The 13638-nt window shown below is 38.6% G+C and overlaps 1 protein-coding gene across 1 annotated transcript in view; it reads right to left on the bottom strand.

Moving 5' to 3' along the window:
- LOC145981162 (uncharacterized) overlaps positions 1 to 13638 on the bottom strand; it is a 41043-nt gene that overhangs the window by 17571 nt on the left and 9834 nt on the right. The window contains exon 3 of the mRNA XM_083114291.1: positions 4491 to 4912. Within this exon, the coding sequence (XP_082970417.1) occupies positions 4491 to 4882 (392 nt within the window). The 5' untranslated portion in view covers positions 4883 to 4912. The remainder of the gene's footprint in view (positions 1 to 4490; positions 4913 to 13638) is intronic.

The raw sequence follows: 13638 nt of genomic DNA, 5'->3' as shown, positions 1-13638 counted from the left end.
TATATATAAAATCCCCACTTTTACCAGGTTAAGGAGACCAGTTACATTTATTTGATTTGTGTGTTTTGTTGTGACTTTTGGAATGCACCACAGAAGACGTATTTCAGCTGGAATGTGGCAACATAACAGAGTTGCCAGGTGCACTGAATTTTAAAATTAAGTCAAATTTTGGTGCAAAATTAAGAACTGGGACTGTTCCTGTAAATATATGGTATATATTTAGGCACATGCTGCTAGCATCTGTTGTCAAAATTTCGTCCTGTGTATAATAAGTAATCCTCCACATGTAGAACACATCACATGGAGTTGGCAATGAGGTAAGGAGATGATAAATAGTATAATATAAAAACACTCATTATATTGTGTAATGATATCTTTTGTTTGTATGCTCTGCTAGCATATTTTTTGTAGTGAATAAATAATGTTATCGCTCAGCTACTATCCATTTATATTGGTTACCTACTTACGTGGGATAGTACCCTCCTTTGTAGTGAATAGTTAGTCTTATATACACTGATAACATCTATTCGTAGCGAGTGAGTAGTCTTTTTTTTATTTCGTTGTTAGTTTTAAACAAATAAGGCAATTCACCATAAATGGCAACTTACAATCTTATTTTGGTCATAAATATTACATATTTAATATTACTGAAAATAGTTCTATGTACGACATATCTGCTACAAGCTACCAAAGATTATATAACATCATACATGTCAGTTGAAGAAGCGATTTATATATAAAAAAATACAACTACTAAACTCTTTTAGCTGGTTACCCCTTCAACAAGGCCACTGTATGGAAAGTGTTCAGCACCTGGTGAAAAGAACCCTGTTTTTATCGAACAAAAAAATGCCTCTTCTCTAACACAAACTTGTCAGAAATATGGGGCAATCGTCTAGCTCTCCCTTCCGACTAGTTTATGTAATCTCCCAATCAGCACAATTCAATCTATTTAATGCACTCCCCTGTTCTACATTGTGAATTTTGTAGATCTATTATCTATCCTAAAAAGTTCATGTTTAATTCAAAGAAAGTAAGATACAAGATTAACTGACATTCATTTTAAATCCCCACTTGAATAAGATTCATGTACAACATTAAATAGCACTTCTTTACATTTATTTCCTTCGAAGTCAATGTCAAATTTAACTTGATCAAAATAATTTACATGGTACGCCAGCAAAAAGTGCACGCAATTTCAATACACGATTCCTGATTAATATTTCTCCCATAAGAACATGACTCAATAAATCGTGACTCTATTTCTAACAACTCAAAACCCCCAACTTTAATTCTCACATTTGCTCCACTTTTCTCGGACAAGATTCAGAACATAAAAGATATATAAATATATATATATATATATATATATATATATATATATATATATATATATTTATTCATTCATTATTTTCTGCCTAATTGGCAGGTTTTTCACTGCAATCTCCAGCTTTCCCTATTCTCTGCCTTATGCTTCGTAATAGCATACGACCCAGTTAATTTAATATCATCCATAAGCTGATATGTCTCTCTTCCACGGACTTTTCCTCCTTCAACCATTCCCTCCAAGGCATCTCTTAGCAGGCAGTTCCATTTTAAGTGTCCTAACCAGTTTCTTTTCTTCTTCTTGATGGTCGCCAGTATAGTTCTTTTTTCACCAACTCTTTTCAGTATGGCTTCGTTTCTTACCTTGTCCATCCATTTTACACGCCCCATTTTTCGTCATGTCCACATTTCAAAAGCTTCGAGTCGTTTCTCTTCATTTCTTCTCAACGTCCAGGTTTCTGCACCATATATTGCTACACTCCACACAAAACATTTCACTAATCTCTTCCTTAGACCTATGTCCATGGGTCCACAAAAACATTTTTTCTTCTATTGAAAGCTTCTTTTGCTATTGCGATTCTCATTTTCACTTCTTGTTTGCAGCTCATGTCACTGCTTATAGTGCATCCCAGGTACTTGAAGCTATCCACTTGCTGGATTCTTTCACTGTTTGCTCTCACATTAATATTCTTTGGTTTCCATCCTATATCCATTGCCTTTGTCTTCTTTACATTTATCTTCATCCCATATTGCTCACAGCTGCTGTTTAACTCTTCTAACATACTATTTATGGTTATTTCATCCTCAGCGAATAATGCCATGTCATCAGCAAATCTTATGCAGTTTATTCTTCTTCCTCCCAGTTTGACACCTCCTGTGCCCTGGAAACAATTTTTCACTATATCTTCTAAATAGATATTAAACAAAGTAGGCGATCCTTGTCGTACTCCTCTTCCAATTTCACAGTCTTCTGTCTTTTCGTCTCCTGTTCTCACTTTAACTCGTTGATTCATGTATAAGTTGCTTAGAAGTCTTCTCTCTTTCCAATCTACACGAATTTTCTTCAGAATATCTGAAAGTTTAACCCAATTCACTTTATCAAAGGCGTTCTCCAGGTCTACAAATACTACAAAGACCTCCTTTCCTTTCTCTAAATATCTTTCCCCAATGGTCCTCAATAAACCAATTGCATCCCTTGCACCTCTTCCTTTCCTGAAACCAAACTGTTCTTCCTCTAACTCGCCACTGAGCTTCGAGTATAGGTGTCTGTTCAGAATTCTTAGAAGAATTTTTGGCGAGTGAGATATCAAGCTGATTGTCCAGTACTCAGAACGTTTTCTGGCATTGCTTTTCTTCTGCAGAGGTACCAAAACAGTCTCCGTGAAATCTTGTGGCCAATCCCCTTTCTCATAGATTTCATTGCATAAGTGCAGTATTTCTCTCTTTCCATCTCCCAGGCATTTGATAAGTTCAACAGGAATTTCATCAGTGCCCGTTGCTTTCCCATGCCTCATTTCTTTGAGTGCTTGCTCAAATTCTTCATTCAGGATATAGTATCCTTTCTCATCATCAGGCACGTCATCTTCATTTTCTACATTCAGACTGTCTGGACGATTATCTTTCTGGTAGAGCTCTTCAACGTACTTTCCCCACACATTCGATATTCCTTTTTTGTCTGTGATTTCACATCCTTCCTCGTCTTCTATCATCCACATTGTTTTGCATTTCTTCTTTTGAAAGCCCAAGCAGTTTACTTCACGATACATCAAGTCATACCTTCCTCTTTTTTCCAGTTCTTCAATTTCTTCACATTTTTGTTTCATCCATTGTTCTTTTGCCCTGTCAGTTTCTCTTCTTAGCTGGTTATTCAGTATCCTGTAATTATGTCGTCCCTCTTCTGTATTTACATTCTTCCATTTTCTCCGTTCCTCCATTTTTTCCAGCATAGTTTCAGTAATATATATACATAACTCCTGAGAAAAACAATTCACACATACTTACACTCACAAATACATTCCAGCTCAGTTCATTAGTTCATTCTTCTACTTTGGTTACTGCTGGGGTTTATTTATTAATTCCAACACTACATGGAACACAAATTAATTACTCCACATCAATATTATGAGCAAAAAGTCACTATAAAGATAAACTATGAATCAACAGCAGAATTAAATGCCTTCGGAGTTCTTTCATAATGAGAACATTATTCTGAAATTCTAACGGCCTCTAAATGCAATTTAAAGTAGCTGGATAGCTGAAATTACTTTTTTGCCTAAACCCGTACTAACGGTATTCCAACCCCCATTACATAATTGGGCAAATTCCACACCAGTTGGAAAAAGAGATAGCAGCTCAAGTGAAATGAATTGCTAGCCAGTTCTTTTGTGCATTCTTGCCACTTACGTAACAGTATGGGAGGAACACCAGGCTAGCACTCCCGAGAACTTCGTTGTCAAGCTGATTCTATAATCTTGAGTCTCGTTCCTGTTCTGTTCTGCACGGACAGGTCAGTTGTGGAAAGATAATAAATGTGCATGTGCAACCAAAGGTCGTCGCCAGAGGTGAGGCCTCTGCTGGCGACTTTTACAACTGGAAGGCAAATGTTACGTAATGAATTTCTCCGTGCTTTATGATGACTTACAATACTTCACTATCACCATAATTGGAGAGAGGCAGGTAGATTTTTTAATTGACTATTATCTAGTCGCCACAATTGCTGCAACACATCTCTGCGAACTAAACAACAGAGACCAACTTCCATGGTTTGTAATTTGGCAGGCCCTGGGGTACAATCCCTGGCTGGGAATGGTTGTTCTTTGTGAGTGTGCCTTCATCAATTTCAACCTATCATCACTCATCTTCACGATTAGCCAAATGTGGCAGAAAAGTGATGTAAAATGAACCAAATGAATGAATCAAAAACAACAGAAAATGTTCATACGTAAAAATATTCATAAACCAACCATATTTTGATCTTCATATGGGAGACTTGAAATTCATGCTTCATTGTTTAATTACTACATGGAAAAATTCATGCCTCTGCCCATACACAAGAAGCAATTCTGATAATGACTAAATATTCAAGTTGAGGAATATTTGAGGAAGTATAATCGAAGTATTATGGTACTCGGTTTCATTAATGTCAAAATTCTTCATGAACTCACCTTCTTGTCTCTGCAGATGGACATTCATCTTCAATTGCAAGCTCACTCTTCACATCTTCAGGCCCTACATTAACATTGTCACTCTCATTAGCTTTGCATGCAACAGCACCAAACTGTGATATGTCATCACTTGCATGGACATTTTTACTATCATCCTGTAAAAATTCAGTCATCCCAGCACCAGAGTTCAAGTATATGTGAAAGGAAGCATCCTTTGGCTCTTCGATTTCCATTTGTTCCAACTTTGGTTCAGATTTAATAACTGATGATGATGGTGGTGGCTGGCAAGTGTTTTCAGCTGACTCTTCATTTGGTTCACTCTTGATTGAACAACTTATGAACTCAGGTTCTATCTTCAGTAAGTTGGACAAAGAGAGATAGTGAAACTCCATCTGTGATGATGAGGATAAGGCACTTGCTATCTGAAAATACATTTTACACACAAACATCAGAAACAATATACAAAACATACATAAACAAGTAAAAAGATAAATTGGAAACATGTACCAAATACTGGAAAAATTCAAATTTTTGCTGCCGCGAGTGACATCTTCAGTGATATAAAAAGAAAAACTGAAGTCTTGTGAAGTTGTAAAGTGGTGGTTAGGGAGGTTTGGGAAAGTTACTCGTTTTTTTTTTTTTTAAGGAAACGGGGTCTGGTTGCTCACATATCTGATATCTAGGCCCTCTCCCATCCTTTTCGTACTGAGGTGTTTGCAGATTCGGATAGGAGAGGATGATCGCTACCCGGAAGCAATTATTGAAAGGAATATTGTAATGGTTGGTATGTGATAGTTAAGGCCAAGTGTGGATGCAGTGGCAGTTGTCGATCCTGTGGTTGAGAGTTGTGGTTGATTTCCCAAGAAAAAAGCTACCACAGATGTTGCAGGTGAGGACATTAAGGTTTGAGGTGTAGCAGGACCTTGACCTTTTGGGGTGATGGGAAAATTTGTCAGTGGAAGTATGAATTTGGAGGGTGTGAAAAGTGTAGAAATTGGAGCAGGTTTTGTTTGCACCTTGGATGCTTGCATTTATGAGCATGTAGATGTAGGTTTTGCGGTGAAAGGGTGTTCTGGAACAGGATGTTTTGAAGGTTGGGGATGGACATTTGAAAACAACACTGGTCTTGTCAGGAAAGATGTTTCTGGTTTTAGGATCATTGTGAATAATGGAGTATAGAGTGTGGCAGATTTTGTTGCGATGGGGATGATATTGGGTGATAAGTAGAGGAGAGTTGGTGGCAAGTTTCTTGGTGGGATGTATGTTGCAGTTCGGGATATTTAGTTGGAAACCATGGTGGAAGAATATCCACAGTTGATGAAGATTGGTGTAAGAAGAGGTTGTAGTTCTGTCGGGAAATGGGTCAAGTGTTGAGGTGCTGTTCTCTGAAAGCCAGAGAGAACAGGATGGCTTTATGTGTGTGGAATGGGTGGGAGCTAGAGAAATGAAGGCATCGCATGTGCTTGGTGGGTTTGACGTGTGTGGGTGTTTTCAAATTACCTTCCCCAATTTGCTCATGGGGAAAGTGATCTGGTTGGTACAGCAGGTCCAGGTGAACTTATGGAGCAGAAGCGGTTGAGTTGGTATAGGGAAGTGGATAGTAATTTATTTATTTGTTGTAAATGTTGTAATTGCGTCTTAAAGACATATGCTGAAGATGATTTGATTGATTGATTGATATGTTGTTTTAAGTCCACTTTATGCACAGTTAGGCTAATCGGGACTGGACCTACAGTTTAAAGTGGGATCCGAACCACTTGTGCCTCCAACGGGTATCGAACCTGGGACCCCTTGATTACAAGGCGACGACGCTACCACTGCGCCATCGGGGAGGCATATGCTGAAGATGAGTTCTGGATTTCGAGGGGCAGTGAGTTCCAAAGACGAGAAGTAGAAACGGTGAAAGACTTTGAATAAAAATTTGAGTTATGAAGGGGGGTGAGTAGTCGAGTTCTCCCTCGTGATCTGGTGTCAAGGCTGTGTGATTCAGAAAGCATTGAGAATCTGCTCGAGAGATAAGCCGGTTCTTCTGAACTGATTGCCCGATAGAGAAGGGTGAGGTTGTGTACCTTTTGCCGATCAATTAATTTGAGCCAATTTAGCTTTGTAAAGAAAATGGATAAATGGTCCCTATATTTCAGATTGAAAATAAAGCGGACGCAGGTGTTTTTTACTCGTTGAAGACGTTGAGCGAGATCATCTGGTAGTTCGGAATAGACAGAATCAAAGTGTGGAAAAACAAGTGCTTGCACCAGTTTGATTTTAATGCTAATCGGTAGAAAATGTTTAAGCCGAACAAGAGCGTGTAATGCAGCGAAGGCTCTTTTACTAGCTAAATTTATGTGATCTGACCGTGAGAGGTGCTGATTAAACATTACACCCAAATTTTTGGCTGTTTTACTTAATTTAATAGCTTTTCCTAAGACAATTATGGGCAGGAGGGACAAAATTTCAAACGCGGAAGGCATTGCAAACCTATAATAATAGTTTGGGTTTTCAAAGGATTTATTAGTAGCCCATGATTAGCTGACCAAGTACTGATTTTGTTCAGATCATAATTTATATCACGAATTGAATTTTCAATATTCTTTGGAGGAAAGGACAAATACAGATGAACATCATCTGCATAGATGTGATATTTGCAGTGTTTGAGTGCATCAGGAATGTGGTTAATGTACAGAGAGAAGAGGAGTGGACCGAGGACGGTTCCCTGGGGGACACCGGCGCTGATTGATCGCCACGACGATTTCTCACCAGAGTTGAAGACACATTGTTGGCGTTAATTAATATACTAACGGAACCAAGCTACGGTTGGGTCAGAGAAGTTGTACAGGGAGGATAGCTTTGATAGCAGGATGTCGTGGTCAATAGTCTGAAAAGCTTTACTAAAGTCCAGAAGTACAAGAATAGTTACTTCTTTCATGTCCATGGCGTGTCTTATGTCGTCCGTCACGTTGATGAGTGCTGTGCAGGTGCTATGGTTGTGCCAGAATACCGAGTGGAGAGGATTTATTACATTGTTTCGTGATAAGAAATTACGCGTTTGGTTACTGACAATTTGTTCCAGAGCTTTGGACAGAACCGGAAGAATACTTATCTGCCGGTGGTCGCCGAGGCTGAGAACTTTGTCTGTTTTCAGCAGAGGGCGAACCTTAGCTAGTTTCCAAATCGACGGGAATATGCCGAAGGACAGGGAGAATTTAAAAATGCCTGTTATAGGAACGAGAATGTACGGGATTTTTTTTTAATCATTAAAACAGAGATTTCGTCAATTCCCACAGCAGTGGATTTTATTTTATTGAGAGCTGACTGAACGAGTTCTGGCCGAATGAGCGAGAAGAAATATTTTGGTGTGGTGCTGTGAACGGTGGTTGAAATCGTTCGTATTGTTTCTTCCCTTACATTATTGTCGAGTGTTTGAACCTCGCTGAAGTGTCCAGAGCATGAAGATGCTGTCTCTAAAAAGGAGGCATAGGACAGGTTTTAGAGCTTGGGTCTCCAGGAACTCTTGCTTGAGTTTGCCCATGAAGAGGTTGGCATAGGAGAGGGCCATTCTACAAGGGTCACTATTTATATTTTGAGCCTTGGCAACACTGATTGAAGTTAGGCGCGATTTGACGTTTGCATGGAATCGTCTGGCATTATTGACCATAACGTACTTCAAATGTTTTGTCAGTAGCTTCATTTGTGTTCTTTATGTTGCCTTGGAGATTGCGCGACAATAAAATGGAATTAACTCATGAACATTTTCGTGCGATGATTTTTTACGATTTTCGACATGGATTATCAAGACAAGAGTGCATCGATCAACTTACTTCCACATTTGGCGATGAAGCCCCATCCTTTGCCAATGTGAAACGCTGGTATAACGAATTTAATCGTGGCCGCCACTCGCTCACCGATGAGATTCGCGAAGGTCTTCCAAAATCAGTTGTTGTTCAAGAAAACATTGATGCTGTGCAAAACCTAATACTGCAAGATCGTCATGTGACATACTGTGAGATTGAGGCAACCATAGGCATTAGTTCCACCAGCATATATAAAATATTACATGATCATTTAGCTGTGAGAAAGGTATGTTCTCGTTGGATCCCACACAATTTGACAAAAACTCAAAAAGACGCTCGCGTCAATTGGTGCAAACAAATGCTCAATAAATACAGTCGTGGTGCTTCAAAAGACGTATATAAGATTGTAACAGGTGACGAATCATGGATATATGTATATGGGCCGGAACGTAAACAGCAGTCGACTGTATGGGTGTTTCAAGATGAACCCAATCCAACAAAAGTTGTTCGCGCTCGAAGCACATCGAAACGAATGGTCGCCTGTTTTTTTCGGGAAAACTGGTCATGTGACAACTGTGCCTTTAGAGGAACATAGAACGGTCAACTCTGAATGGTACACAACAATTTGTTTGCCAGAGGTCTTCGGTCAAATACGGAAAACAAGACAATGCCAGCTGTCACACATCTCATCTAACAACCGACTTTATGAAGTCAAAAAATCGAATTGATGGTTCATCCGCCATACAGTCCTGATTTTGCACCCAATGACTTCTTCTTGTTCCCGAATGTCAAGAATAAATTGCGTGGACAACGATTTTCGTCGGCGGAAGACGCCGTTGATGCGTTCAAAAACCATATTATGGAGGTGTCTCAAGAAGATTGGAAAAACTACTTTGACAAATGGTTCTAATGAATGCAAAAGTGTATTGGCCATAAAGGAGAATACTTCGAAAAACAATAAAGCAGTTTTCAATGCCAAATTCCTGCTTTTTCATTGTTAGGCTCAAAATATAAATAGTGACTCTCCTATCAGTGGTATCAGTATCGGAAAGTATCGGTTTGAATTCATCTACCGATACCAGCCGATACTCTTCGGGCATTTCGGTCTTTCACAGGTTCTACAAAAATGGCTAGTGACACTTTTGCGAAAACTAATAATCCTGGAAATTATGTAAAATTCGAAGTTTCTTCTTCTCTTGCCCAAATTATGAAAGAAAAACTATATTTTCTGTTTAAATAACATCTATTTTAACATTCTGATGTGATTATTCAATATTCTAAAGCCAATTTATTGGTAAATTCTTGCATATAATTGGAGAAGATTATTTGGACACCAATAGTGATCAAAATTTTGAACGACATTTATTTTTGCAATTTTCAAGTATCGGTATCGGTATTGGTGGGAATCGTTAAGAGTATTGGCATTGGAATTGGTTCAGCCCTAATTTAAATATAAAAAATCATCAAAAATGACTTTTTAATAAAAATCATATTTATTTTCCCACCCTGAGAATCTGCCAGAAATCCGTCAGCCCTCATTCACCAAACCCCTCATTGCTCACTGAAAATGCAGCTTGCACTATTAACAGAGAATTCTAATATATTCATCGTATATCTGCACGATCTCCTTTCCAAAGGATACCCCACCCACTCACTCAACCTCCATGCAGTTAAGAAACAACCACCACATATATGTTTCAATATTGAAGGTTTCGTTTTGACTGACCATTCCTAACATTGAACAACTACATTAATTTCGAAAAAAAAATGTCCTCAATCTTGAAGCAACAGTAACCTGGAAGGAATGGGGGAAATCAAATGAAACTAGACTATATTGTTTATTGAAGGGAGGTTGTGCCACTGAGCTGCAAAAAAGGGGGTAGGAGAGCTTCAAGTGTATGGCAGAGATAATGGATACAATCACATCAGTTTTCAAAACACGAAGAGAACCTTCATGTGTGCACATTGCAAATAAATTATGCAATGAACTATAGCTGTCTTCATAAGAAATAAGAAATGATCATCATGCGCACAACTTATCTGTAATGAAAATCAAGAACTCGAAAGCAACAACTCAAAAAATTTCACTCTGTTTACGTACAGGAACCATTATCTTACGAACCATTAACCCCTGTCTGAAACTGACACCCTTCTATCTTCTCTAAATTTACAGGATATATCAATCGCTGGAATAGAAGAAACAATACAGAACTGTAAACCTAAAAAAAATGGCAGGGCCTGATCTTATCCCCCCTAAGTAATCAAGGGGTGTGGTGAAAGTCTAAAATATTCACTACATATACTCTTCAACCTTGTAATACAAACATCGAAATTTCCAGATAAATGGAAATTGTCACAAATTTGTTCATACCAAAAAACATCAGACAAATCTAAAATTTCAAACTACAGACCAATTGCGATACTCTCTGCATCAGCTAAACTATTAAAAAGAAACTTCACAAACACTTTTTTGCTCACGTCAAAACCAATTCTCTCCTCGCACCAGCATGGATTCGTACCAGAGAGATCTGTTGTGATGAACATCTTAGAAATCACAAACTTCATTTCCACTGAACTTGACAACAGAGGCCAGGTAGACACAGATTTCTGCAAAGCGTTCGACACTGTAAACCATGTTATTCTCTTGAAAAAATTAGTGTTCTATAACTTCTCCTCTTCCCTCATAGATAGAATGTGCTCGTATCTCAAAAACAGAAAACACTAAATTATCAAGGTTGCTGCTCCCATGAATTTATAGCTAGCTCACACGTACCTCAAGGTTCTAATCTTGGTCCCAGCTTAGAAATTCGAAGAAACTCTTATTCGCTGATGACTTAAAATCATATAGGAGCATTCACAATGAAGAAGATTACATTAAATTACAATAGGATATTGAAAATCTCAACGCATGGTGTAAAGCAAATAAAGTTAATCTAAATCATAAGAAATGCAGGGCTGTAACATTTACCCTATTGAAATCCCCAATACAGTATAAATACGGAATAGCACACACACAAATGAACAGGGCAAACTCAGTAATAGATCTTGGTGTAGTGTTCGATGATACATTATCGTTTCAGTTACACATTACAAAGACTGTTAATGACACGCATAGAAACCTGGGGTTCATTATGAGAACTGCAAAGGAATTCAATGAAAATAAAGCCCTGTCATCATTATTTAACCTATATGTTAGCCTTAAATTAGAGTACGCCTCTATAGTGTGGAGTTCACAAACCAGTAAACAAATAGATCTTATTGAAAAAGTTCAAAATAAATTCACTCGTTATATAGTTTTTAGGAAAGACGGTGTATATACAAAGGTGATACCTCCCTTGCAAACAGAAGAACGATACATCACTCCTTTTTCTTTTCAAACTTCTTAACGACAAATTGGATTCTTCCTCTCTGCTTTCAAAAATAGCTTGCTATGTCCCCCATCCAAAGTTGTGATCAAGAAAGCAACTCTTTGCAATTTCCCCGCACCCGTACAAAATCCACAAAATGGCTCCCCTGAGAAGAATGTGTATCTTGCATAATGAATGGTTAAAGAGGGGTGTACACTTAGACATATTTGCTAAATTTTCTGAGTATAAACACTATTTAATGGACAACATTCTTACTAAATTTTATTTTTTGTGCTTTCTTTCCTTTCTTTATGTATGTATATATACGCATACATATGTGAATGTAATTGTGTAAAATTTGATTCATTTTTTATCCACGGTAATATACGAGGGAGAATCAAATGAAAAGTGCAATTAAAAATATTTTTTTCTTTCTTGGCGTTTGGAAATTTGCAGACACAGTCCTTGACGTCTTTCCGAGCTGGTAGTATGAAGCAGTGCCGGTAGGTGGGGTTGGATGTCAGTAACAGCTGATTTAAAATGGCGGCACCACTACGCAGTTGCAACAAGAAGGAACAGTGTGGAGTTATTCGATTTTTATGGAGTGAAGGTGTGAAACCGGTTGATATTCATCAGAGAATGCAGACAAAGTATGGAGACGCCTGTCTGTCACAGCGGAAAGTCTAAGAATGGTGCAAGAAATTCACAGAAGGTAAGACTTTATTGACTAATGCTCCCTGTCTGGGTCAGGCTCAGCGAGTTGTGACAGAGGAGTCCATAGCCACAGCAGATCAGCTTCTTCAGGAAAACTGGCATGTCACCCTGGCTGAAATGGCTTCCTTGCTGAATATGAGCTTTGGTTCAGTACAACACATGGTGCAAGACGAACTCCGCTACAGAAAAGAATCCACCAGGTGGGTTCCTAGACAGCTGACACAGGAACTGAAAGTCTGTTGGGTTGACACATGTCAAGAGCTGCTGAGGCGTTATTAAGAGGAGGGTGAGAAATTTCTAGCTCACATTGTCACCGCGGATGAAAGTTTGGTGCACCATTTTCAACCGGAGACAAAACATGCAAGCAAAGAATGGCGACTTTCATCTTCGCCGAAACCAAAGAAGTTTCGCAGCCAGCCCTTTGCAGGGAAGTCATGTTGACTTTATTCTGGGATAAGTAAGGTCCTATTGTGGAACACTACATACCCCCCGTACGACAATGACTAGTGCCACCTACACCTACCTTCTCAAGAACCATTTGAGGCCAGTGATACACACAAAGCGAAGGGGATTGCTGATTGCATGTGTTTTGCTTCAACATGATAACGCCCATCCTCATTCTGCTCGTGCAACCATGAAAAACATCGATGACCTACGCTTCAAATGCCTACCACATCCACCATACTCACCAGATTTGGCACAATCTGATTTCCACATCTTTGGTCCATTAAAGGAGAACTTTGGAGGGCAGAGGTTCAAGTCTGATGAAGACGTCCAATTGGCGGTACACGACTGGCTACACAGTCAACCAATTTTTTTTTCCTCACGTGGTATCGAAGCACTACCTATCCGATGGTGTTAAGTGCATTGAACTGGGAGGGGACTATATAGAAAAATAATGTACAATCAAACATTATCCCTGAATTAAAATAGTGAAAAAAAAATTAATTGCCGTTTTCATTTCATTCTCCCTCATATAAGGATGATATATGTAACATCTATCTATATGTATATTTTTTTCTGAAAATGTGTATAAATACTATTTTTATGTCTATAAATACCCAAATGTAAGAAATTTACTGTGCACTGTAAAATAGCATATGTCTGTTGTGCGAAGATAATAATAAAATAAAATAGCTGTGAGTACCAGAATTAGGTGCAGAATGTACTCTGGAGCAGAGAAAGTGTAATATTGTTCACAGCTACTTCAACATTCCAGGGCAGCTGGCCCCTGTGGCAGAGTGGTTAGCACATTGTGCTATGATGCCAAGGGTCCCTGGTTTGAATCTCAGCAGGGGC

The sequence above is a fragment of the Lepisma saccharinum genome, chromosome 29 (genome assembly GCF_977018435.1).
Source record: "Lepisma saccharinum chromosome 29, izLepSacc3.1, whole genome shotgun sequence".
Lineage (NCBI taxonomy): Eukaryota > Metazoa > Arthropoda > Insecta > Zygentoma > Lepismatidae > Lepisma > Lepisma saccharinum.
This window is presented reverse-complemented; position numbering and strand designations above follow the sequence as displayed.